Source organism: Emys orbicularis, chromosome 24 (assembly GCF_028017835.1).
Source record: "Emys orbicularis isolate rEmyOrb1 chromosome 24, rEmyOrb1.hap1, whole genome shotgun sequence".
Classification (NCBI taxonomy): Eukaryota; Metazoa; Chordata; order Testudines; family Emydidae; genus Emys; species Emys orbicularis.
In genome coordinates this window covers 16,113,213-16,140,294 of record NC_088706.1, presented here as the reverse complement: position 1 = coordinate 16,140,294, position 27,082 = coordinate 16,113,213, and the positions used below count along the sequence as shown (strand labels likewise).

Below are 27,082 nucleotides of genomic sequence, written 5' to 3'. Positions count from 1 at the left end.
TCTCCATTTACGCTTACATTTTGAGACCTATCAGTTAGCCAGCTGTGAATGCATTTAATGTGTCCCATGTTAATTTTATCTCTAGTTTTTAATCAGTGTCATACAGAACAGAGTCAAATGTCTTAGAGAAGGCTAAATGCATTATATCAACATTATTACATTTATCAATCAAATTTATAATCTCAGCAAAAAAAGGATAGCAAGTTAGTTTGATAGGCTCTATTTTCCATAAACCCATGTTGACTGGCATTAATTATATTACCCTCCTTTTTAATTCTTTATTAATAGAGTCCCATATGAGACGGTACATTATCTTGCCCAGGGTCAATGTCAGACTGACAGGCCTATAATTACCAGGGTCATCCTGTTTGCCCTTTTAAGATAATAGCACAACATTAGCTTTCTTCGAGTCATCTGGAACTTCCCCAGCGTTCCAAGAACTAATGAAAATCAACATGAACAGTCAGCAAGCTTCCCAGCCAGCTTATTTAAAACTTTTGGATGCAAGTTGTCCAGACCTGCTGATTTAAAAATGTCTAACTTTACTAGCTGTTGTTTAACATGCTCCTGAGATACTAGTGGAATGGAAAGTGTGTTATCCTATGATGTAACTACACCTGTTTTTCCCAGATGCAGAACAGAAATATTTATTGAACATTTCTGCCTTTTCTCCATTAGTACGGATAATCTTACCTTTTCCAGGACCAATACCATTGTTAGGAATCTTTTTATTTCTAATATTCTTAAACTCCTTATTGTCCTTATCTCTGCTGGCTATAAATCTTTCCTTGTGTCTCTTTGCTTTCTTTGTCAGTTTTCTACCCTTCTTAGCTTCTGATTTATATTCATTACTTACAACTTCCCTTTTCTTCTATTTGTTATACATTTTATTGCTGGCTTTACTTCCTCTCTAAAACCAGGTCATTTTTTAAACCAATATGCCCTTGTTCCTTGATTGTGGGATTATGATTTTTGGGGGGCATCTAGTAAAGTGTTCTTAAACAAGTCCCAATTATCATTCACATTTTTCTGATTAAATTCTTCCTCTCAACTAATTTGGCTCCTAACTGTTTTCAGCTTTTTGAAATTTGGTCTTTTTAAAGCACTAAGTATGTAATATCACTAGTCTGGACTTTATTCTGTTTGCACATCATAAATGTGATCAAGTCGTGATCACTTGCCCCTAAGGGTGTGCCTACACAACAATAAAACGCCTGCAGCTGGCCTGTGTCAGCTGATTCGGGCTTGTGGGACCAGGGCTTGCAGGGCTATAAAATTGTAGTGTAGATGTTTGGGTTCATCCTGGAGCCCATGCTCTGGAACTCAATGCGGGTGTTTTATTGCAGTGTAGACATACTTTAAGTTACCATCAATTTTTACTTCTGTGATCATTTCCTCTCTATCTGTGAAGACCAGGTCTAATATAAAACTCCCCTGTGTCGGATGCAACACTTCTAGAGTTAAGAAATTGTCAGCTATAATATTTAGAATTCCAAGGATGTTTTACTACTGACCGCATGAGACGTCCACTGTATGTCACAAAAATTGAAGTCCTTCATGACCATGCAGCTTTCCCCCCCCTACAATTTACACACAGGTGTGTAAGGAGCCTGTCATCCTGTTTCCTAGTGTGATTTTGTTGTCTATAGCGGACACCAACAGATACCCCATCTTGTGCTTTATCTGGTAGGACATTGATCCATAAGCATTCAAGATCATTTTCTTCTGAGTTATCTGTGACTTGGAAACAGGTATGCCATTTTTTGACAGAGTGCCACTCCCCCTCCCTTTGTGCCCACTCAATCCTTCCTAAATAAACATTAGTTTCAACATTCCAGTCATGGGAATCATTGCACGAAGGTTCAGTAATACTGGCTAGATCAAATTTATGCTCATAAATTAGCAATTCCACTTCCTCTTGGAGTTATTTAAAATAACAAAGTCTGAAAATGTACGAAAGAGTTGATGACTGCATAAAATATCATGGAGAACCACCTTAATTACCCAAAGCTTTAGTCCGCAAACACTTTATTTTTACTTGTATTTCTTTGTATTTAAATAATAATAATAATAATTAATAAAGATGTGTATATAAGGCTTTAGTACCCTAAAGCATAATGAACACTACAACAAAATCACATTAGCATTAAATCAGCCATTCAGATAAGGACTCTGCCAGCCTCCCACCTACAAAAAAAGCTCCTTTCCACCCAAGTTGATAAGTAAATGATTTTTTAAATTTTTTTATTATTTTTTAAAATTTAAATGAAATACAGGTTTATTAAAAAACACATTTAAAATTAAATATGATATTGACAGGTTATGTTAAGGCCTAAACTACTTATAATTTATTAAATCATTTAAATTAAATGCAAAAAATAATATTTAGCAGTATATGAGCAACAAAATGATTAAAGGTCTAGAAAACATGACCTATGAGGGAAGGTTGAAAAAATTGGCTTTGTTTAGTCTGGAAAAGAGAAGACTGAGAGGGGACATAATAGTTTTCAAGTTCATAAAAGGTTGTTACAAGGAGAAGGGAGAAGCATTGTTCTTCTTAACCTTTGAGGATAGGACAAGAAGCAATGGGCTTAAATTGCAGCAAAGGAGGTTTAGATTGGACACTAGGAAAAACTTCCTAACTGTCAGGGTGGTTAAGCATTGGAATAAATTGCCTAGAGAGGTTGTGGAATCTCCATTGGGGATTTTTAAGAGCAGGTTAGACAAACACCTGTCAGGGATGGTCTGGATAATACTTGGTCTTGCCATGAGTGCAAGGGACTGGACTAGATGACCTCTCAAGGTCCCTTCCAGTTCTATGATTCTATGTTTGCTGCCAAATTTTAAAGAAAGTCAGACCAATGAACTGGTGGAAGTCACTGGCTCAGCATTGGAAACCAGAGTTCATTGAAATTCTAAACCAGCTTTTAACAGCCATAGCCTTTCCTGTAGGTGCAGAGAGAATATTTTCTTCATTTCAGTTTATTCAACTAGTTCATCTCAATAATGAGTTCGTTCAAAGTTAAGAAATCAGGTGGGAATTGAAAAAAGCAGGAAAGCTTGTTTTCCTCATCCGGTCTCTGAATAAAAACTAGATGTGAGAGAATGAGATCTGCTAAAGTCTTGAACATGGTGACCAGAAACAATCAATTAAGTTTATTAACTACAGATAATACTTTTTTTTTAAACAAATAAATTAGCTTTTAATGCAAAACATGTTTTGATTAACTTTATTCTTGTGTATCCAGTACATCTAAGGTGGTTTTGTTTAATTAAAAAATAAAATCCAGTTTTTGTGCATTTTAAATTGAATTTCCATGGAACTTGACACAATTGTAAGTAAAAAATCAACTAGTGAACAGGCAACGTGTCGTTCACTGATTTCTAACATAATATAAAATGGAAAAATTGAGAATCTGAATAAATGTAAGTTAAGCTATATAATTGCTTAAGTAAATGTTTATAGATGTAGTATGTCCTTGTTAACAAAAATGAAGCACCAAAATTAGCGTAAAGGCTGTATTTAGTTGCAAATCAACATGTTTTAATGATTACCAACCAATGAGAATCAACTCTTCGTTAGGAAAATAAGTAAAACATATAAATCATAGAATATCAGGGTTGGAAGGGACCTCAGGAGGTCATCTAGTCCAACCCCCTGCTCAAAGCAGGACCAATTCCCAACTAAATCATCCCAGCCAGGGCTTTGTCAAGCCTGACCTTAAAAACCTCTAAGGAAGGAGATTCCACCACCTCCCTAGGTAACCCATTCCAGTGCTTCACCACCCTCCTAATGAAAAAGTTTTTCCTAATATCCAACCTAAACCTCCCCCACTGCAACTTGAGACCATTACTCCTTGTTCTGTCATCAGGTATCACTGAGAACAGTCTAGATCCATCCTCTTTGGAACCCCCTTTCAGGTAGTTGAAAGCAGCTATCAAATCCCCCCTCATTCTTCTCTTCTGCAGACTAAACAATCCCAGTTCCCTCAGCCTCTCTTCATAAGTCATGTGCTCCAGCCCCCTAATCATTTTTGTTGCCCTTCGCTGGACTCTTTCCAATTTTTCCACATCCTTCTTGTAGTGTGGGGCCCAAAACTGGACACAGTACTCCAGGTGAGGCCTCACCAATGTCGAATAGAGGGGAATGATCACGTCCCTCGATCTGCTGGCAATGCCCCTACTTATACAGCCCAAATGCCGTTAGCCTTCTTGGCAACAAGGGCACACTGTTGACTCATATCCAGCTTCTCGTCCACTGTAACCCCTAGGTCCTTTTCTGCAGAACTGCTTCCTAGCCATTCGGTCCCTAGTCTGTAACAGTGACTGGGATCCTTCCGTCCTAAGTGCAGGACTCTGCACTTGTCCTTGTTGAACCTCATCAGGTTTCTTTTGGCCCAATCCTCTAATTTGTCTAGGTCCCTCTGTATCCTATCCCTACTCTCCAGCGTATCTACCACTCCTCCCAGTTTAGTGTCATCGCAAACTTGCTGAGAGTGCAGTCCACGCCATCCTCCAGATCATTAATGAAGATATTGAACAAAACCGGCCCCAGCACTCCACTTGAAACCGGCTGCCAACTAGACATGGAGCCGTTGATCACTACCCGTTGAGCCCAATGATCTAGCCAGCTTTCTATCCACCTTTACAGTCCATTCATCCAGTCCATACTTCTTTAACTTGCTGGCAAGAATACTGTGGGAGACTGTATCAAAAGCTTTGCTAAAGTCAAGGAATAACACATCCACTGCTTTCCCCTCATCCACAGACCCAGTTATCTCCTCATAGAAGGCAATTAGGTTAGTCAGGCATGACTTGCCCTTGGTGAATCCATGCTGACTGTTCCTGATCACTTTCCTCTCCTCTAAATGCTTCAGAATTGATTCCTTGAGGACCTTCTCCATGATTTTTCCAGGGACTGAGGTGAGGCTGACTGGCCTGTAGTTCCCCGGATCCTCCTTCTTCCCTTTTTTAAAGATGGGCACTACATTAGCCTTTTTCCAGTCATCCGGGACCTCCCCTGATCGCCATGAGTTTTCAAAGATAATGGCCAATGGCTCTGCAATCACATCCGCCAACTCCTTTAGCACCCTCGGATGCAGCGCATCCGGCCCCATGGACTTGTGCTTGTCCAGTTTTTCTAAATAGTCCCGAACCACTTCTTTCTCCACAGAGGGCTGGTCACCTCCTCCCCATGCTGTGCTGCCCAGTGCAGCAGTCTGGGAGCTGACCTTGTTTGTGAAGACAGAGGCAAAAAAAGCATTGAGTACATTAGCTTTTTCCACATCCTCTGTCACTAGGTTGCCTCCCTCATTCAGTAAGGGGCCCACACTTTCCTTGACTTTCTTCTTGTTGCTAACATACCTGAAGAAACCCTTCTTGTTACTCTTAACATCTCTTGCTAGCTGCAACTCCAAGTGTGATTTGGCCTTCCTGATTTCACTCCTGCATGCCTGAGCAATATTTTTATACTCCTCCCTGGTCATTTGTCCAATCTTGCACTTCTTGTAAGCTTCTTTTTTGCATTTAAGATCAGCAAGGATTTCACTGTTAAGCCAAGCTGGTCGCCTGCCATATTTACTATTCTTTCTACACATCAGGATGGGTTTTTCCTGCATCCTCAATAAGGATTCTTTAAAATACAGCCGGCTTTCCTGGACTCCTTTCCCCCTCATGTTATTCTCCCAGGGGATCCTGCCCATCAGTTCCCTGAGGGAGTCAAAGTCTGCTTTTCTGAAGTCCAGGGTCTGTATTCTGCTGCTCTCCTTTCTTCCTTGTGTCAGGATCCTGAACTCGACCATCTCATGGTCACTGCCGCCCAGGTTCTCATCCACTTTTGCTTCCCCTACTAATTCTTCCTGGTTTGTGAGCAGCAGGTCTAGAAGAGCTCTGCCCCTAGTTGGTTCCTCCAGCACTTGCACCAGGAAATTGTCCCCTACACTTTCCAAAAACTTCCTGGATTGTCTGTGCTCCGCTGTATTGCTCTCCCAGCAGATATCAGGGTGATTAAAGTCTCCCATGAGAACCAGGGCCTGCGATTTAGTAACTTCTGCTAGTTGCCGGAAGAAAGCCTCGTCCACCTCATCCCCCTGGTCTGGTGGTCTATAGCAGACTTTCACCACGACATCACCCTTGTTGCTCACACTTCTAAACTTAATCCAGAGACTCTCAGGCTTTTCTGCAGTTTCATACCGGAGCTCTGAGCCGTCATACTCCTCTCTTACATACATGCATAGTGTGATTAAAATAGATTATTTAAATTAAGGTTTCCTGTTTGCTGATTTAAATCATGATTAAAATCTGAGCTTTAAATTGGATTAATTCAAATCAAAATTCCTTGTTTCCACCCCTTTTCCATTCTGGGGATTTTAATGTTGTAAAGTCTGGCTTAGGTTTTTGTTTGCTAGTAATTCTGTGTGATGTATCTTACTCTGAACCAGTATGCGTGGAGCTTAAAAATGGAATGGAGAGCTATATACCTGCCTTCTAGTTTCTGCACCAAGAGCATTAAGCTGCCAAGCATGGTGAGAGATGAATGAAACAGACAGACTTTCCTCTTTTATCCAGTTTTCACATTTGATGGCTATAGAATTGATAGGTTTTGTTGTGAGATTTTGGGACTGAGCTCTGGACTTTTCTGTTGATTTACTTCTGTTGGCAATATTTTCAGTAAACTGCTGGTTTGGTTTTTGTAGTGGTTGCCAGAGTAGTTCATTTAGTGCCAGTTCCAGGTTGTTTGCTCATTTTTTAAGCATAGGTCTCCTTTTGATCTACCATATTGCGCTATTTAATTATAAGCTCTGAATTAACCCTCTGCCACAACATCTGTTGCTGGACCACGTTCTGTGTTTGTGGGCTGATGAGGAATTATGTGAGCATGTCTTTTTGCAAGCTTCCCAGTTTATTTTTATGTTTAGCCCAATATAAAGGATCAACTGCAAGTTGTTTTTGTTTGTTTGGCTACTCAACTTAATTACCACTTCTAAGTATCAAGTTAATAAAATAAGCGTTATTGCTCTAGGAGTGCAAAAACTTTGCTAATGTAAAAGGAAGGAGGAGGAGGAGGGATAGCTCAGTGGTTTGAGCATTGGCCTGCTAAACCCAGGGTTCAATCCTTGAGGGGGCCACTTAGGGATCTGGGGCAAAATCAGTACTTGGTCCTGCTAGTGAAGGCAGGGGGCTGGACTCGATGACCTTTCAAGGTCCCTTCCAGTTCTAGGAGATAGGATATCTCCATTTAAAAAAAAAAAAAAAAAAAAGTGAACCCACATTTCTGTATTTTTCTGTATTTTAAGTCGGAGTATCAATTTACTATACTTAACTGCTACTTAAAAGTATGTGGGTGAACTGTTCAATTTAAAAGATATTTGGTCCGGCCTTCTTTCCCTCTGCCTCATTGACTTTGATGGGAAGTGTGGCTGCAGAGCTGAGCAGACCTGTGCATTTCTCTTTCCATACTTTGAGCATTAACTAGAAGTTTTTTGTTTATTGCTTTTCCCCCCTTAAGTGCTGAAAGGAAGATGATTCACTGATGGCAAAAAAACTCCATGTAGTTCTTCACCTAGAAAAAAATAAAGCAATTATGCAAAGTATTCTGATAGTTTATAGGCCTAGAGCATTACTTACAAATCATTGCCTTCATACTGAATCATTCTGAAATCTGTGGCTTTGAAGCCAGAATAATGAACTGGTGAATGTTCTACAGTTCTGTAGGAAACAAAACTATTAAATTAGATGTGAAATTTCTTTTCCCATTTTGTGTGTGTGTGTGTGCAAAGTTTCCAGTCACACAACAATGGAAGCAGTCACCTGTTACTCCTTTTTAAGTTTCTTACGTGAGTCTTTGTAGCAGTAGCCACACACTTGTGAAAGCAACAGCTCTCTAGGGCTGTTTTACTGACATCAACGAACACTGGATTTGGCAAGGTTTGAATGATCAACTAAACTGAAAGTTCAGTTTAAATATAATTAATAGCATTCTTCTATGGTTATCCAGTTAGTTTTAGTTGGTAAACTATATATTATGTCACTCTAGTGTTCTCTGAGAGAATTATCTGCAAAATTAAGCAAAATAAGCTGTCATGGGATAAGAGGGAAGGTCCTCTCATGGATTGGTAACTGGTCAAAAGATAGGAAACTAAGGGTAGGAATAAATGGTCAGTTTTCAGAATGGAGAGAGGTAAATAGTGGTGTCCCCCAGGGGTCTGTACTGGGATCAGGCCAATTCAACATATTCATAAATGATCTGGAAAAATGGGTAAACAGTGAGTTGGTAAAATTTGCAGACGATACAAAACTACTCAAGATAGTTAAGTCCCAGGCAGACTGCGAAGAGCTACAAAAGGATCTCTCAAAACTGGGTTACTGGGCAACAAAATGGCAGATGAAATTCAGTGTTGATAAATGCAAAGTAATGCACATTGGAAAACATAATCCCAATTATACATATAAAATGATGTGGTCTAATTTAGCTGGCATCACTCAAGAAAGAGATCTTTGAGTCATTGTGGATAGTTCTCTGAAAACATCCACTCAATGTGCAACGGCAGTCAAAAAAGCAAACAGAATGTTGGGCATCATTAAGAAAGGGATAGATAATAAGACAAAATATCATATTGCCTCTATATAAATCCATAGTATGCCCACATCTTAAATACTGCATGCAGACGTGGTTGCCCCATCTCAAAAAAGATGTATTGGAATTGGGAAAGGTTCAGAAAAGAGCAACAAAAATGATTAGGTGTATGGAACAGTTTCCATATGAGGAGAGATTCATAAGACTGGAACTTTTCAGTTTGGAAAAGAGACTACTAAGGGGGGATATGATTGAGGTCTATAAAATCAGGACTGGTGTGGAGAAAGTAAATAAGGAAGTGCTATTTACTCCTTCTCATACCACAAGAACTAGGGGTCACCAATTAAAATTAATAGGCAGCAGGTTTAAAACAAACAAAAGGAAGTATTTCTTCACACAATGCACAGTCAACTTGTGGAACTCTTCGCCAGAGGATGTTGTGAAGGCCAAGACTATAACAGAGCTCAAAAAACAACTAGATACGTTCATGGAGGATAGGTCCATCAATAGATATTAGCCAGGATGGGAGGGATGGTGTCCCTAGCTTCTGTTTGCCAGAAGCTGGGAATGAGCGACAGGGAATGAATCACTTGATTATTACCTGTTCTGTTCATTCCCTCTGCGGCACCTGGCAATTGGCCACTGTCGGAAGACAGGATACTGGGCTAGATGGACCTTTGGTCTGACCCAGTATGGCCGGTTTTATGTTCTTAAAATTCTTTTCTCTCCTGAGACTGGCATACAGGGATTTGGCACAGAAAAACTAAAATAAATGGCTTGACTGGCTATTTTTAGTGTCCTACATGAGGGCTGTAAATCGTGCAACTTGTGGTTTTCATACATGTTCTTACTTGAACTTCACAGGTGTATTAAAGAATGTGTGTCTGAAGCCTTTATTCTATAAATACAGTGCTCGATTTTCTTGATATTTGCAGTTTGTGTAGAAGCTTCAGCATATGCAGTAGTTACTCTTCACAGTCGTTACACATTCACAAATTACTCTGGATCCAGAATACACAGTGTGCAGGTGTTGGTTTCATTCTCGCCATGCTTAGTCCTGATATTTCCTTCTAAGCTGGGGGCAAAACACCTCCATGAAAATATTTTTATACACGAGGTTCTTCCAGGGGTTAGGGTGGGATTAAAATGTATTTTGGAGTAAACTAGATAACCTTTGTCCAAAATGTTAGAACTTTTATAGTGAAAGTCAGGAGGCCTACGTGAGAGGAATCCAGGAAAGTGGCCTGTCTCCTGTCGCCCCTGGGAAAGGTGACCAGATGTCCCGATTTTATAGGGACAGTCCCGATATTCGGGGCTTTGTCTTATATAGGCGCCTATTACCCCTCACCCCATCCCGATTTTCCACACTTGCCCTCTGGTCACCCTACCCCTGGGACTTGCTCATACTTAGAGCCTTTCAAATACATGGATAGCCACAAATATCTGGATCCACAGATGCAGTTGTATTGTTTAACAATTTTGTGGATTGGATGTGGATCCAAATTTTTGTATCTGCGCAGGGCTCTCTTACTTGTACCTTTCCTGGAAGAAAACAAAGGACCCTAAACGACCAAGTACTAGGTCTGAGTGTTGAGCTCACTAGTTTGTGTCAGTGTGAAAATGGCGTGCAATACCATGCAAGTCCTGCTCTTGCAACTATACATTCATTGCACTCTGCCTGGGATGTATGGGAGGGACATTGTATTTCCATTATAAGGATAATTTGAAGTTCAAGCTATATCAGCTTAATGATGAGAGAGGTAAAGGTCTGAATAGTGAACTAGCCCTGTCTGAGGAGGGTGAAATCTTGCCTAGAGAAAAGTGAGGGTGGAGTGGCTGTCTGGAAATTGTTTCCTTAGCTGGTTAATGTTGTGAAGGCAATAAAGTGCCTTGGCAGCAGGGAAGATTTGTACTGAGTGTTTCATAGAATCAGAGAAGTGTAGGACGGGAAGGGACCTCGAGAGGTCATCTAGTCCAGTCCCTTGCTCTCAGGGCAGGACATTAATGTTTGTCATTAAACCATTTGTTATGGAAATTGTAGCAGAAATAGAGGGGGTTCTGATGGGTCACAAGAATGATTAGGAGCCTCTCATGTTGGGGAGAGACTGAAATGACTGGAATTGTTTTTCTTAGACAGGATATGTGATACATGTACAAAATAACGAGTAGTATAGCGCAAGGGGACATTGGAAAGGCAGCAAATTCAGAATGGATAGAAGGAAATAATACTCTTTCACACAACACCCACCTAGCCTGTTGGATTTACAGATCTAAGACATCATCGAGGCCAGCAGGATTGAAAAAGGGCTTATATCTGTATATGAATAGCAAGAAAACCTAGAGTAGTTATAGTAAATATTAAAATTAAGAGGTTTTTTTTTTTTTTTTGAGGGATAGAAGCCTTCCGGCTAGGGGCATAAGCCACCCCCTAGCTAATTGGGGTTATGAGGAAACTTTTCCTGGGGTGAGGCTATCCTATAACTGGCTAATGCAGGATTTCTTACATCTTTCTCTGAAGCAACTGGTATTGGGGTAGATGTACCCTAGCTTGATTCAGCCTGGCAGTTCCCATGTTCCTATGGATCTTCGCTATATTTCCCAAACTGTTTAGAAGATGAATCGTGGGGGGCTTTCAGTTGCATGAGCTCAGTTTTGTGCATGCTGAGGCTGAGTCTAGGAGATGCAGGAAAAAATGTTCTCTTGACCAGGCTGCATGGAACAGTCGTATATGTAAGAGATTAAAATTAGCTTTGTGATCATTAGAATTCAAATTTTAGACCTCTAATGGCTGAACGTAAGACTTGCCAGACTGGAACAGACCAGTGGTCCATCTTCTGGGGAAAGATTGAGTGAAAAAAATTTGATTTGTTTAGTCTGGAGAAGAGAAGTCTGAGGTGGGAAATAAGTCTTCAAGTTTGTAAAAACTTGTTATATAGAGGAGGGTGATTAAATTGCTTTCCTTATCCTCTGAAGACAGGACTAGAAGTGGAATCCCCATCATTAGAGGTTTAAAGAACAGGTTAAACAAACACCTATCAGGGATAGATAATATAGTGCAGAGGACTGGACTGGATGACCTATCAAGGTCCCTTCCTGTCCTACATTTCTATGATTCTCTGGCCATGGATAATACTAGAAACTTCCAAGAAAGGCATTAAATTCCTGTAATGCCCTTAATTCTGCAATATCATACCTTCTTCCTAACAAGTGGTGATCCCATTATAAAAGCATCAATGGCATATTGTACTGTTGAGCCTAGATACTGCTAATTTCATTGAACAAAACTAAGCCATATTCTAGTATTCATCTGTTTGAGCAAATTAGGAAAATGTATGTTAAAAATAGTATTATAGTCTCTGCACATAGGTGTGTCTGGTACTCCCCCAGTTTGCACTTTCTATGTTCGTGCCTAACATCCAGAAAACTGAGCTCTGGGTGCTAAGGGATTCTGTCTGCACTACAAATACAAATGTGTTGTGGGAGAGACCCTATACCAGTAGGGTTAAAACATGGTTCAGTCTTGCAGTGTAGATGGAACCTAAGCTTGCTCCAGATCATGTGAAAGCCTTGGATGCGTCCAAGGTTTTAGTATAGTTGAAGGACATGTTTGAGGTTCCATCTGGTCTACAGAATGGACACATGTTGTAGTTGAGATGATTGTATCTGTAGTGAAGGCACAAGCCATGTTGATTTCTCCCCTAGGCGTACAGAGCGCAAACTATGCTGACTGGACCCTTGCTTCTGCTACACATTCACGTTTTGAACCCACACTTACATATAGCATAACTCTTGCACCATTTGGATGGGATTTTTTTTTTTCTTCCCAGGCAACAACGTACCAAAACTGTGCCCTCTGGCAGGGCTCAAGCCACTGCTTGTAACTGGCATTGTGGAGGCAAAGCATGCTACCATAACAGGGTTTAGAAAATTATTTCCCACAAGGTTTCAAGTCCCGTTGTGGGCAGAGTCTTGTGTGGCTGCCTGTTGCTAACAGTGGTGCTGGGTTGCAAGAACTGCCATGTGAGCCCTGTGGCGTTTTACACCTGCAGATATGCTTATCCCTTGAGTGTTTAATATTGAAAGTCGTGTTTGCAAGTGAAGTATTTTATCTGTTCAGGGAAGGTTTATGCAAATTGTAAGTGTAAATACAGCTTGACTCTTTCTCTATCTGTAGGTTGGCCCAGCACAAATAGTTTGTCTTTACCACATAGTGGCTATAAAAAAAAAAACCCACAAAAATCTGAATGCAAAAATGCTCTAGATTCTAAGAATTTTACACTAGGTTGATTGTTGGGTTTCAGCCACTTGGCCAAGAGCCCTTTGTCAGATGACCAATGTGTGTATATTTCACTAGTTTTAAAATAAGGTCTAGTGAGGGGGTCCTGCGCTTCCATGAAGAAGCAGTGGGCTAGCTATATGATGGGCGACTGTCCTGGGGGGACATGGTGAGGACAGGAGCTGCTCCTCTGACTAATTAGGGAACTGGACAAGAGAGGAAAAGGAAAAAGTGACTATGTGGCCATTTTTGGCAGAAAGTGAGGCCAGCTGTATGAGTCAGTGGCTAGTGAGGTACAGAGTTACCTGGTCTGGTCTCCATAGACGACAGAGTTCAACTAAAGATTTCTTAGAGAGTGGCAGTGAGAACCAGTTCTACAGATGCCACCAAATGCACCCTCAGACCAAAGGCCCAGAACCCGTTCCCCGTGGGCAAAATGTCCATTGACTCCAGTGAGAATAGGATCATATTCTGATTGGATGCTTGGCAATACATTATAGTCCAAATGGTATTTGTTATCCTACAATTAACTCTACTCCCACCCATGCTGCATCCCTGTCCTTAAATCTTGCCTACTGTTATTTTATTCGCCACACTGGATCAAAGCTGTTTATGTTTGGTTTATTATGCTCACTCTGTTAGAGTTGTTTTCAGACTTTCATTATAACATTCTGAACTGAAGTTCATTGGCTGTGTTTTGAATGAAGTAATTGCATTTGATTTACTCCTCAATCTAACATTAATAGTAGGACTAAACCTGAAAGTCCTACGCAAACACTGAGTGAAGTGGCAGAAAGGTACTTTCCTTTAGCACTTTTCGGTTTTCTCAATGGCCCCGCAGTTTGTCACTCAGCTTTAGTTATGGTATTTGCTCCGGGCTATATTGCTGTGTGGTTTCTGGTACAAAACCCAAACCACTCGTTAACGAGTATTGTGAAGCACTGAGTAGTGGATAATTAAAAAAAACAAACCATGAAAACCACAAGCAGTAACACTTGTGGGTTCCCTTCTTCTTGGGTTCTTTGGGGAGAATGTTGAAGTATTTATATTGGGTACCCTTCTTCTAGGACCTCAGGCCTGTCAGTTTCCCCTCCTCTTTTTCCCCCAGCAAAGATCATGACAGGTTAGTATAAAGCTAAGAGACCATTGAGAATATCCAGCTAATGCCAAGGACTAAACTAAAGGATCATTGCAAATAAATTATTTGCTGCATCATCATTAGGAGCTTCCTTTTGAGTGAGTTGTAAGGAGCTCCATTTAGTTTAGTGGACTGAGGAACTGGAATCTGATCATTCACATTGGTTATCCCAAGGTCTGAAAGCTCTTACTGTATGAGGCTTATCATTCATTATCCATTACCACCTGGGATTTGATATTGCAAAGTCATAAAAGCACTTCTTGTGAGCCCCAACGTGCTGTACGTAGAACATGTTCTAGAAAAATAAAACTGAGATTAAGAACTAGAAAAATCTGCTTTAAACCTACATTTAAATAGGACCAATAAGTTGTCAAGGTGAATGTACAGAGGTAGAAGATGCCACCTCCATGTAGCAGCATGGGTGAAAGCCTGGTATTTGGAACTGGCAAGTGGAGGTAATCAGACATCCAATTCAGCTTCTGAGCAGGTGTCGCTACAGAAACTAAGAGCTTGTCTTCACTGAGGAGCAGTGTGCACTACAGGCATGTGATTTCTAAAGCAAACAAACGTGTTGTGCACTAACAAGTATGTGCAGACCCTGCAATGTGCACTAGAACTTCCCTACTGTGCTTTAACATAGTACGGTTTGAAGAGTCTACACATTCCAGTTAATGTGCTTTAGAAATCGCACGCCTGTAGTGTACATTACCCCACCATGTAGACAAGCCTGAAGTTGCAAAGCTGGGGGGATGATGCTGTGCAGCGAAGGGACTTTGGGGCCTTATATCAGCAGGCTCTCAACAAGTGCTCAGGTGTTTTTCATTTTTGTCTTTGCAGTTTGTCCATCTGCTTGTAAGTCACAAGGCTGCACCTCTGATGGTCACTGCTGTCACAGCGAATGCCTAGGCAACTGCTCGGAGCGCAACAATCCTGAGAAGTGTGTGGCTTGCCGTAACTTTTACCTTGATGGCAAGTGTGTGGAGACCTGTCCAGCCAAGTACTACCGCTTCGAGGGGTGGCGTTGCGTGACCTTCAGCTTCTGCCAGGAGCTGCACAACAAGTGCAAAAATGCCAGGGAATCGGGGTGCCATGTTATTCACAACAATGAGTGTGTTCATGAGTGCCCATCGGGATACATCATGAACTCCAGCAAGTAAGTGATGTCCATGTTGTTGCCCAGTGTTGTTGCTTGAGTTGTCAGTTGTGTATCACACTTATTTAGACACACACACTTGCTGTAGCATAGGGTTTGTATTCTATTCCTTGATTGAGAAACAACTCCAGTGTTGCGTCTTATTGATTCATAGTCTGTAAGGCCAGAAGGGACCATCATGATCAGCTAGTCTGACCTCCTGCAATACATCGCAGGTCACAGAACCTCACCCACCCACTCCTGAAATAGGCCCATAACCTCCGGCTGAGTTACTGACGTCCTCAAATCTTGATTTAAAGACTTCAAATTACAGAGAATCCACCATTTACTGTACTTCAGACCAGCAACTGGCCTGTGCCCCATGCTGCAGAGGAAGGCAAAAAATCCCAGGGTCTCTGCCAATTTGATCTGGGGCGAAATTCTTTCCCAACCCCAAATATGGCAGTCAGTTAGACCCCAAAACCAACCCGCCAGGCACCTGGGAAAGAATTCTCTGTAGTAACTTAAAGCCCCCCATTTAATGGCCCATCTCCAGCTGTTGGAGATATAGTTTAATAGCCGTTGTGGATGGGCCATATGGCATTGTAGGCAATCTCATCATACTATGATAAAGGGACAATGTAACAAACAAGTATTGCGTGTGCAGAAGAGAGGATACAGTCTTTCTGACTATTCTTAGGGCTTTAAGGACAAAAGAATAAAATAATGTACATAGTTATATGCTGTTGATCGCAGAAAACCTTGTTTCTCCCACAATAAAATTACATATTGTGATGAGTCAGATTTCCTGTGAATATCTGTAGTTTTGTGTTCATGTACATTTGCTCCTTGATTAACAAATCAGGGAATTCATGCTAAGGCTGGATTTTTGAGTCTATTTCCTGTTTTGTATTTCAAACATGTGAACCAACAGCCCCAAAAGTGGGCTCTGCATTGCTTGTGTAACAGCAAGGTCCTCCTCTTGCCCGCCCCTGCTCAACTAGTCCTTCTACCACTGGGACTTGCTCACAATGTCCTGGTGCTTTTCCTAGAGGAGATGACAGTTTTCCTCTGAATTATACTGGAAGTCGGTGCTGGTGTCATAACTGCAAGAACATCTTGTCTTTTTACTGCCATTAAAAAAACAGTCTCCTATGTCCAAAACACATCAATATAAATCTGTTTACCTTTTTTAAATATAGTTCTGTGAACTGCCTTCCAGCTGTTGATAGAGAAATCCTAGGAAAGGTCCTGCGTCCTGTTCATGAATTATCTGTTTGGTTAACTACTTTAAGATGAAGGATGTGCCTGGCTTTCTTGCTGTTGGGTAAAATTAATCTCTTACAAATAGCATTAATTAACCCTAAGAGCAGGAGCTACAATCTTGTCCTCACAAAGAATCATTTTCCCCTTCATGTGAATGACTTTGAAAAGCCATGGGCTTAAAAAGTTCAGGATCTGGCATATTAGCAAGAGGGAACAGAGAGCTGTTGGTTCTGGAAGATCTTTACAATATTTTTTCTCCAATAAATACCATTTGAGTTGGAGCTCAGCATGCAGACATGCCTAGGTGAGAAGAAAAGTAGCTGTCTTCTTTCCTTTGTCACCATAGGAATTTCATCTTAGTAGAGGAACAGTTCAGTGCTATGAGTTCTCTCATTTGGATTTCTCTGGGAGGTTGGCTGGTTAATTGTGGGCTTAAATTGCATAGGACAAGAAGCAATGGTCTTAAATTGCAGAAGGGTCGTTTAGGTTGGACATTAGGAAAAACTTCCTAACTGTCCGGGTGGTTAAGCACTGGAATAAATTGATGGAGGTAATGGAATCTCCATCATTGGAGATTTTTAAGAGCAGGTTAGACAAACACTTGATGCATCTGATGAAGTGGGTATTCACCCACGAAAGCTTATGCTCCAGTACATCTGTTAGTCTATAAGGTGCCACAGGACTCTTTGTTGCTTTTTACAGATCCAGACTAACACGGCTAGCCCTCTGATAAGGGATGCTCTAGATAATACCTAATCCTGAGATGAGTGTTGGGGACTGGATTAGATGACCTCTCAAGGTCCCTTCCAGTCCTATGATTCATTGTTGAATTAAAATCAAAGCTGCTTAGATCACTGGTTCTCAAAGCCGGTCCGCCGCTTGTTCAGGGAAAGCCCCTGACGGGACGGGACGGTTTGTTTACCTGCCGCGTCTGCAGGTTTGGCCGATCGCGGCTCCCACTGGCCGTGGTTCGCCGCTCCAGGCCAATGTGGGCTGCGGGAAGCGGCGCAGGCCGAGGGATGTGCTGGCCGCCCTTCCCGCAGCCCCCATTGGCCTGGAGCGGCAAACTGTGACCAGTGGGAGCCGCGATCGGCCAAACCTGCAGACGCGGCAGGTAAACAAACCGGCCCGGCCCGCCAGGGGCTTTCCCTGAACAAGTGGCAGACCGGCTTTGAGAACCACTGCTCTAGATAATACTTAATCCTGAGATGAGTGCCGGGGACTGGATTAGATGACCCCTCAAATTCCCTTCCAGTCCTATGATTCATTGTTGAATTAAAATCAAAGCTGCTTAGACCATTAGATGATTCTTTCTTTATCAGATCTCTCATTCTGGTTTTGATCCTCAGACTGGTGAGGAGAAATTGTCCTCTGTCACAATATCTTGTATTCCAGTGCTGGGACTTCAACGAAGAAAAAACTGATTTTTAGGAATATTCAAGTGTTATGTGAGGCTGTTTAGAGCCAGGTATTATGTGTGATGCAAGTAAGCTGCTCAGCATATTGTCAAAATACTGTTGCGTTTTCAACTGATTACCCTGCATGTATGAATTCTGATGGAGAAGCCCCAGTTTATGCTCTGCAAAAACATCTGTCATATATCTTCTGCACTCTCTTGTTTTTCAGCCTGCACTGTTCTCCATGTGCAGGGCCCTGTCCGAAGGTTTGTGACTACGGCAAAGAGAAGATAATTGATTCAGTGACATCTGCACAGGAGCTTCGTGGCTGCACCATCATTAATGGAAGTTTAGTCATAAACATCCGTGGAGGAAGTAAGCTCTGCATCTTATGAGCTGCATCAGGGAGAACTTGCAGAATGTGGAAAAGCATGACAGTAGGGAGAGAGAACTGCATGTCAAAAAAGACAATGAGGCAGTGTCCATTGAGCCTGAGATCTCTGCAGGGCTTTTAAAGCTTTGAATGCGGAGAATTTGTTTGCAGAAAGCGTGCTTCAGCCCCACAGTGATTCAGGAATTAATCCCTCTATGTAGTTATCGAAACGTAAATTAAGTTTCATAGATTGAAGGCTAGAAGGGATCACTGACCCTCCTGTATAACACAGGCCATAGAACTGTTCCAGAATAATTCCCAGAGCAGATCTTTTAGAACAATAATGGGATCTGGTACAGTGCTCATCACCATGGTATCAGAGAGCCTAAACCTATTGTTTCCCTCTCCCCAGATAACATAGCAGCTGAGCTTGAAGCGAATCTTGGCTTGATTGAAGAAATCTCAGGTTACCTAAAAATTCGCCGCTCCTATGCCTTGGTTTCTCTTTCTTTTTTTCGTAAGCTACATCTGATTAAAGGGGAGACGTTAGAAGCTGGGTGAGTTTTTATATAAGATGCTTCAGTCTGTTATTACATATTGGGGGCCAATGTAAGTCATCAGGAAAATGTTAGCAAATTATTTTTAAACGTGTGTTTAATTGCTGTCTGCCCATAGTTGCAGCCTGTCCTTATGATACTCTGTGTGGGGAACTTTCATGTGATGTCTGGATTAGTGCATGAGAAAAGCCAGTTTAATAATGAACCCATCCTCTTCCATTCTGTCTCTTCTCACAGGAATTACTCCTTCTATGCCCTCGACAATCAGAACCTGCGCCAGCTCTGGGACTGGAGCAAACACAACCTCAGCATAGCAAGGGGGAAGCTCTTCTTTCATTATAACCCCAAACTCTGCTTGTCAGAAATCCACAAGATGGAGGAGATCTCTGGGACTAAGGGACGTCAGGAGAGGAATGACATAGCCCAGAAGACAAATGGCGACCAAGCCTCTTGTAAGGAAGCTTCATAATGTGAAGAGATCTGTGCCGTATGCACCCTCTTGCTAACCTCCTTGTCTGTCTTGTGAAGTTCTCAGGGCAGGGACTGCCCTGGTGCTCTCTGTGTAAAGCCCCAGGCACATCAGTTACTCTGTAAGCTAGCTGAAGGGACACTCTCAACTTGCCACGAGTTAAAAGTAGTTTCAGGTCTGATCTCTGCCCTGGAGGCCCCCTGCCAGCTTTTGTGGTTATACGGTTTTTCCCCACAACATTTTGTGGTGCCCTTCCCCCTCCCACTCTTTGACTCGGAGTTCTTCAGGCAGGGTCTGGTCAGCCTTGTGTCTTTGCGCAGCGCGTCACATGCCACAGCCTCGATCCTGAGTGGGGCATCTGGGCCCTGCTGCTGTGCACATGTTTAATTGTCTCCTTTCTCTGTGCGATGGGAAGTGGTGACAATGAACAAATGCTGCAAAATAAACTGAAAAGGAGAGAGTATTTCTGCTCAGTTCGTCTGGAGCGGTTGCTGTGACAACAGTCGGAGAAACTTTTGAAGCAGAAATGTGACTTATTTTTAAAGGCTGGCAGTTTCCTTTCAAGTAATAATAAGGAAGGTCCCATGTCAACAGAGCTAAGGAATACAGAGGGGGCAGCTTTGCCTCCAGCAGCATTCCCAGGCCTTAGCCTGAGTGCTCAGAGCCAGCATCTCACCCTGTTCCCAGCCAAAGATGCCACTCAAACAGGCTTTCCCATGGTTGAGCAGGGCACAACGGGTGCCAGTCAAGCCTCTCAGACCCACTCCAGCCTTAGGTGAGGCAGAGTGAACTGGATCTGAGGGTGCTGCCTCTGCAGGATTCCTATCCCCTCTCCAGCCAAAGAGCAGCAGTGGGCTTTTCCCAGAGCCAGAGGGCGCTGCCTCTGCTGGCCCAGGGAGTGAGAGACTGGATCTGGGGCCCAAACTGTGCTCTTGTGTGGTTGTGAGAGACTCGTGGTGCAAAGCTGCCAGGCAGGCTGTCCAGTTTGTCTTTCAAGCAGCCCTCGTCCCTCCCAGTGCTACCTCTGGTGGGCTCAGCTGTGGTTTGCTCCTCCTCACGTCTGCCCCAAACTACCCATTGCGGATGTGTTTGGCTTTTTGTTTGATTCAAGTCTAGTTTTCAAATTGGCAGCATCCTCTTTATAAAAAAAAAAATCCATTGTTTTTTCTGGACTAAGCACCAGCAAACTTAACAGCCTTCCTCCCTCGTGCAGCTACTGCAGGGATGGCAAATCCAATCAATGCTTCACAGTTTATCCTTCCTGGGTCCCTTGGAAATAATAGACTGTAAGCCTTCTCGCCTTGCAATGGCTTCTGTCGTTCATGTTCTTCTCTGCAATGGGACCCTGCTCTTCCCTGGCAGGACTGGGCATTTCATCACAGTGGAGGCAGAAGCTAGAGCAGCTTCACAAACCATTTCATTGGTCTTGTCTCTGCAGACTAGCATGAATTTTAACCCATTTAGGCTTTAGATGTCTGTCTATCTAGGATTGAGGCAGCTTTATTTCTTTATCGCTTTAAATAATTGACTATGGGTTCTCCTGGGTCTCCATTCTGTAGACAGTCCAGTTGTAAACATTGGATTCTTCACTAGATTTGGCTTATTAAAATCAGTTCAGCTTTGCTTTTTCCTCCATTTTTCTGCTGCTCAGCCTGGCTCATTTTTGTCTCCACAATAGTAGCTAGGTGTGTCACCATAGCAAGCATGTGCTGTATCACTGATGCAATGTTAAGCAAAAAGTCCTATCTCCGGTTCTCGCTTTAATGCTTTTTATTCTCAACACCAGCTCATGTAAGTACAGTTTCTTTTATAAGAATTTTTACAAGAGTGTCAGTTGTTTCTGACCCAAGTTATCTGCACTGTTTAAGCAAGTACTAGTAGGTAGATTTGACAACAGACATCTCACTGAACAGAGAACCTGTAAACTGGATATGTTGAGCAAACCAATCAATAAGTCCATTGGATTGTTCACAATCCTACCATTTTACAACTGTAATCTAAAATATACAGTTCTTTCCAGCTCTAAGCATTTCCCAGAGCTTTGGTTCTAAAATGTGTTTATGCAAAACAGGAACTTAAAAGAAACCGCTTCAGTTTTAAAATAAAGTAAAAAGCAATATCCTTTGTCTTTTGCTTTAGGTGAAAATGAATTGCTGAAGTTTTCGTTTATCAGAACATCTCATGATAAGATCCTACTAAAGTGGGAGCCGTACTGGCCACCTGACTTCCGTGATCTCCTAGGATTTATGCTTTTTTACAAGGAAGCGTAAGTAGAGAAGTCTGTACAATAACTCTGGGGAGATGCCAACTCAGATGACCCCAAGCCACGCAGTCCCTTAGTAGCTCAAAGTACTTCCACAAACTATTTCTGACCTCAAAGAGCAGATTTCAGACCAATCACTGTTACCACTGTTTAATTCTTGTAAATGTCTGACCATTTCATGTAAATTTCCAATGTCACTTTTCTGCTGCAGAGGTACTAATTATGATCCCTGCGTTAGCTGTGTCAGGTACAGCAAAAATACTCTAAAGAATAACTTAAAAATCAGAATTGAAGTTCATTCAATTCAGCACTTATTACAGAAGCCGTAGATTTTGTCACCTCTCCATTTACACTGAGGAGGGGGGCATTTCTGGTCCCTTTCAGACTAGAGCCATTTTTTAAAAATCAGGGATATCAAACTGGCTCTGCTGAGGCCGGCCGGCCGCAATTGGCCTGAATTATAGCTCACCCCACACATCCAGAATTTCTGTGAGATGTGGGAGGCATTCATTGGTCCGTGGGCTCAAATCAAAGCCCTTGTCAACAGGCAGAAAGCTAAGTGAATTGATGACACCAGCGGTAAAATAAAGATTTCACAAAATCCCTTCCCAGGCAACTGCACCCCCTTTCGTGAACTCAGAGCTCTGAGCTGTCCCATGGTCTGGAGCTCTTGCACAGCTCATGAGCTGTAGCTTGCTTGGGGAGCTAAAATGCATTGTAAGGAATGGTATTCCTGGACCCTCTGACTGGAGATTACTGAACTTCTGGAAAGGAGCATTTATTTCCCTGTTTCCTGGTGAGCAGGAGAGAGCTCTATAATACTTAATTTAAAAAAAATTATTTAAACAGTAAAATTTGACTGCTTCAGTTTAGCTGATAAGAAGGCAGGACTGGCCAATATGACTCTGTGCTTCCCAAGGAGGGCGACTTCCTGCTGAAGTCCCAGACGATGAATATTTCCTTCCCTATGTGCCAGATGTTCTGTAGGGACTACCTCTGCCATGGCCCATCTCGTGCTCGCTCCTTGGGGTTAGATTCTACTGTGGCTGGAGGAATATTGGTCTTTCGTGTCTGGAATGGTTGTAGAGCCCATGCCCCTGAATTCAGTTTTTAAAAAACAAACCAGCCCAGATGTGAGAAGATCTGGGATTCCTGAGCATCTTTGGGCTCCTTGAGTGCTGCTGTGTTGTTTTCTCAGCGGTGGGCAATGCAGCTAATGACAAGAACTAGTTTCGATCCTGGAGAGAACTGTTCTTTCCCCATGGGGTGACTCAAGCAGCTGTTCTGAGCTTCCTTATAACAGATCAAGTTACAGCCACCTTTGTCTGATTGCCATTTCATTCCATTCTCCTAAACCAGCTGTAAATCGCTGGCTTTCCTTTAGCAGGGCGGCAGATTGAGTAGAGCATCGTTTGGGACAGGCTGTATGAACAGAAGGGCAAAGACCTGTCTCCATATGTTGAAGCAAGAGTAGAATTCCTCCATTTTTGTTTGTGGAGAAGCTTTGGGTTCTGGCTGCCTCCTGCTTCAAGGCGTCAGCTGACCGTTTGGAAGAAATAATGCCCATCCCCCTATCCAACCCCACTCACTGCTAAGCCATTGCACCACGGGCTCAGTGGGTTCATTTGAGGTTGTTGCATTTTCCTTTATCTGGCTACTGTAGTGAGAATAGTGTTCTGCAGACCAGTGGTTTGCTCTGGCTTGGTAAATCCTGTGTCTGTGGAGCAGTGACTGATGATGATTTGTGGCACCGTTAGACAGCTGGATGTCAAGATTACAGGGTTCCCGACAGACTTCCTGGATGGACAGACTCCCTTCACCTCTCTGTGCCTCAATTCCTCCAACTGATAATACCCTCCCCCTGCCTGGATGTTGTGATGCTCTGTTTGTAAAGCTCTTGGCAATCCTGGGATAAAGGATTATCATGGTCTTTGGTGTTTCATATTTGTTGTGATTATTTCCTAAAAACCTGCAGTTTGGATTCTATTAACGTGAGGCCTTTGTCCTTCTCTTTCCCTTGGAAAAAGTCCATACCAGAATGTGACCGAGTTTGATGGACAAGATGCCTGTGGATCAAATAGTTGGACAGTGGTTGATGTTGACCCTCCCCCACGGTCAAATGAGCCGAAAGCTCAGGCCCAGCCGGGGTGGCTCCTGCGGGGGTTGAAGCCGTGGACTCAGTACGCTGTGTTCGTTAAGACGCTGGTCACCTTCTCGGACGAACGAAGGACATACGGTGCAAAGAGCGAAATTATCTATGTCCAGACCAATGCTACCGGTGAGTACTGTCCCCTTGCATATGGCAAGGAAAAACATACCCACCAAACTCCTTGCCTGAATGGTTCTTGGTCTCTCCACTGGCGCTGTGTGCCCGAATATAATGCACGCAGGCTCCTTGTTCATTCTTTGTGCATGATCGTGTTCACACGCTGGTGTAACCCTGCTGCAGTGTCATCAAGTGCCATTGAATCTGGGATGGGGGAGGCCTGAATTTTTTTCTGTGCAGGACATTTCTCCCTTCATTTCTGTTTATTTGCCTGGTAAAGCAAACTGTTGAATCAGGACAAACCAAGTAATGTTGGAAAAAGGTGAGTCTTAATGTTCTGAGGCCTGGTTGGAAGACTATAAGGAAATAATATATGAGGGAATTGACCATTCACTGGGGAGAGAGCTGAATTGAATCCCCATAATTACTTACTTCAGTACTGGCAATGTGTGTTTTCACTGTGCAAAACACACAAAATATAAAGATAGTCCCTGTCCAGAGAAGAGACAGGTGAAATCAGGTGCATTGGAAGACCCAGAGTAAGCTTACTTTTTTTCCCTTCCCTTATTGTGATGATGATTATCAGCAATGAGATCAGGACCAGGGTCAGTTTGTGTATGTTTCATTCAGGGGGCAGTGAGAGGGCTCCAGTTTAGTGAAAAAAGTCGATAGACTGTACCAGACAATAGGTGAGACTGGTACTAGCACTGCCGGGAGTCCTGTGGGGAGGGCAGGGTGGCTCTGATCCTCCTGTCTCTAAGGTGGGGCTGACTGAGAGGGGTAACACAGTAACTCTTAATTCTGGGACCCCTGCAGATGGTCACAGGACAGACGGTTTGGGGGAAATTCAGGGCTGGGAGGGTGTTGGGATCATTCTGCAAAAAGTAACTGGGTGGTGGAAGCCAGGGTGTGACCTGCTTGGTTGTAGGCTGGCTGTTGGTGTCAGGGCTGTGAGCCATGGCAGCATAGCACAGAAGGCACCCAGAGTTGCAGGGCAGGCAGTGACACAATCCCTCCCTGGTCTGGGTTGAATCCCAAAGCGTCACAATAATTCTTGCCTCGTATCCTCGGTCTCTTTTGGTACAGTGATCTGAGTGACCTCTGTGTCTTTCTCACTTCAGTTCCCTCAGTCCCATTAGATCCAATATCGGTTTCCAACTCTTCGTCCCAGATCATTCTGAAGTGGAAGCCGCCCTCTGAGCCGAACGGGAACATCACACACTACCTTGTGTTCTGGCAGAAGCAGCTGGAGGACAGCGAGCTTTTCGAACTCGACTACTGCCTGAAGGGTAGGTGCCCTTTTTTCCCATCCCGCATCCCGGGTTTAACATTCAAGCTTCCGGGCTCTGCTAGTCTCATACTAGCTGTGGGGTTTTTCTCTGTCATGTGGGAGGTGGGTGGGACACAGGATCGTGGCGTGTTAGTGGGTGATGCTCTTGGAGCACACAGTGATGTAGCCAAAGCTGTTAAGGCTGTGTTCTCCCACTGTCTTTTGCATTGACCTGGTCACTATTGCCAGGCCCGCCATCAGAGATCGTGAGGAATGGCTGGTTGGTTGGTTGGTTTGAACACAGTAAAATCAGATGTTTTAAGCCTTCTGGGATCTGCCTTCTGCTCTTGCTTCTCTTAATCTGGGTAACCAGTTTTATCAAAGCTAATAAGAGTGAGATGAAAATATTGTTGGGCTTCTGGAGACCTGGGGTCAGATTAATCTGAAATGTAACCCCCTCCGTGGCTTCTAGATCTGTTTTGGGGCTAAAGAGATTTACGGGTGTCTTTCCAAGTGTCATGACACTTCAAGCACAGATTAGAGCCAAAGGCTGTTTCACATCTGCAGACTAGAGACTTCTAGACCCAAGGTGTGAGAGGACTGGCTGTCTGAATGTTTCATGAATCCAGCAGCCCCTAGTTACAGGTTATAGGCTTCACCCACCTCAGCTGGCAGAGTCATGTTAGAAGACCCTTTTGGCTACAGCCAACAGTATGCTGTGCTTAATCCTGGTTTGAAAGCCAGTGTAGACAAGCCCTTAAACATGTCACCAGTGAACAATGCCCTGCTGTCTTGCTGCGTGTGTCATAAACATCCATTGAAGTGGTGAACTCTACCTCACCTAGGATCCTACTTGTAACCTCTGATCTGCCAATACGTACACCCCTTTCAGGGCTGAGGAGGGCATCAGCTATGTTGTATGCTGGCCCAACGTGGCTAAGCGGAGCTGATTTAGTGTTCGGAAATTCATTAGACTGGAGCATCCATGGCAGGATGGTTCACTGCTGCTGGTATATATGTGACAAGCTGCCAGCCAGGATGCTGCGACTGGATTTCAAGGCTCCATGTGGGGAAGAGACATGCCAAAAGGAATGTCAGCTCAGTGACCTTCAAGGAATAATCTGGAAATAGTTCTGACTTTTTTAATCTATGTGACTTAAACTGCTGTGCCAATCAGCTAATGACTTTTGCAAGGCGGTGTGTGTGATCTAAGAATTCTTTTCTCCATAGGACTAAAATTGCCGTCGAGGACTTGGTCTCCCCCTTTTGAATCTGAAGACCCTCATAAATATAATCAAAGTGAAAACGAGGACATCAGTGGAGAATGTTGTTCCTGTCCAAAAACTGACTCTCAAATACAGAAGGAGCAGGAAGAGTCTGCCTTCCGCAAAATGTTTGAGAACTATCTCCACAATGAGGTGTTTGTCCCCAGGTAACAAACTCTGCCACTGCTGCTATGTTTAGTTGGCTTGGGGTGGGGAAATGTAAATTGACAAAGTGAAACCGAAGACTGAAGGCAGGGTTTGGTCATGTTGCCAGTCTCTCCAGGGCACTATGTCAGACAAAGATATCTACAGGGCTGTCTAGAGCAAAATCTGGATGGATATGTGGCTGAGACTGGTGAAACTAGAACTCGAACAACTGATGTTACCTCAGTTTTGGGAAACCCCAGTTTGCTGCATGATCTCGGCATTCTCCTCAGCCTGACCTCATAAACTGAGAAATCTCAGCGAATTATTAAAAACCTGGAAGCTTATTTAAACTTGTGTGATGCCAGAAATGACCGTTTCTTCTGCCTGAAACTTTTTTGCAGCTTTTGCGCAATAGCCACTTAAAAATAAAAGAAGAAAAAGGGAAGTTTACCATGCCACAGCCTTGTCTTTTACTGCGGTATTTGCGGTCTTCCCTGTACTTAGCATGGGAAATACCTCCAATACCATGAGGAATGTAACTGCTGTGGGTGGTAAAAGGCCTGTTTTGAATGGCACACACTGTGTCACATTAAGTGACGTTGAATGTGTTCGCACTTCATATGAGTTACAGAGAATGCACTATGGGAATCAAGTTGGGGTTGGTAGTAATTTTCTCTCTAAACTATCA

At 43.0% G+C, this 27,082-nt stretch overlaps 1 protein-coding gene across 1 annotated transcript in view; it reads left to right on the top strand.

Annotated features, from left to right (window-relative positions):
* INSR (insulin receptor) overlaps nucleotides 1-27,082 on the top strand; it is an 87,065-nt gene that overhangs the window by 41,902 nt on the left and 18,081 nt on the right. The window contains exons 2-9 of the mRNA XM_065422398.1: nucleotides 14,827-15,142; nucleotides 18,014-18,159; nucleotides 18,570-18,714; nucleotides 18,952-19,166; nucleotides 21,323-21,449; nucleotides 23,474-23,724; nucleotides 24,834-25,001; nucleotides 26,213-26,414. Of these exons, the coding sequence (XP_065278470.1) occupies nucleotides 14,827-15,142; nucleotides 18,014-18,159; nucleotides 18,570-18,714; nucleotides 18,952-19,166; nucleotides 21,323-21,449; nucleotides 23,474-23,724; nucleotides 24,834-25,001; nucleotides 26,213-26,414 (1,570 nt within the window). The remainder of the gene's footprint in view (nucleotides 1-14,826; nucleotides 15,143-18,013; nucleotides 18,160-18,569; nucleotides 18,715-18,951; nucleotides 19,167-21,322; nucleotides 21,450-23,473; nucleotides 23,725-24,833; nucleotides 25,002-26,212; nucleotides 26,415-27,082) is intronic.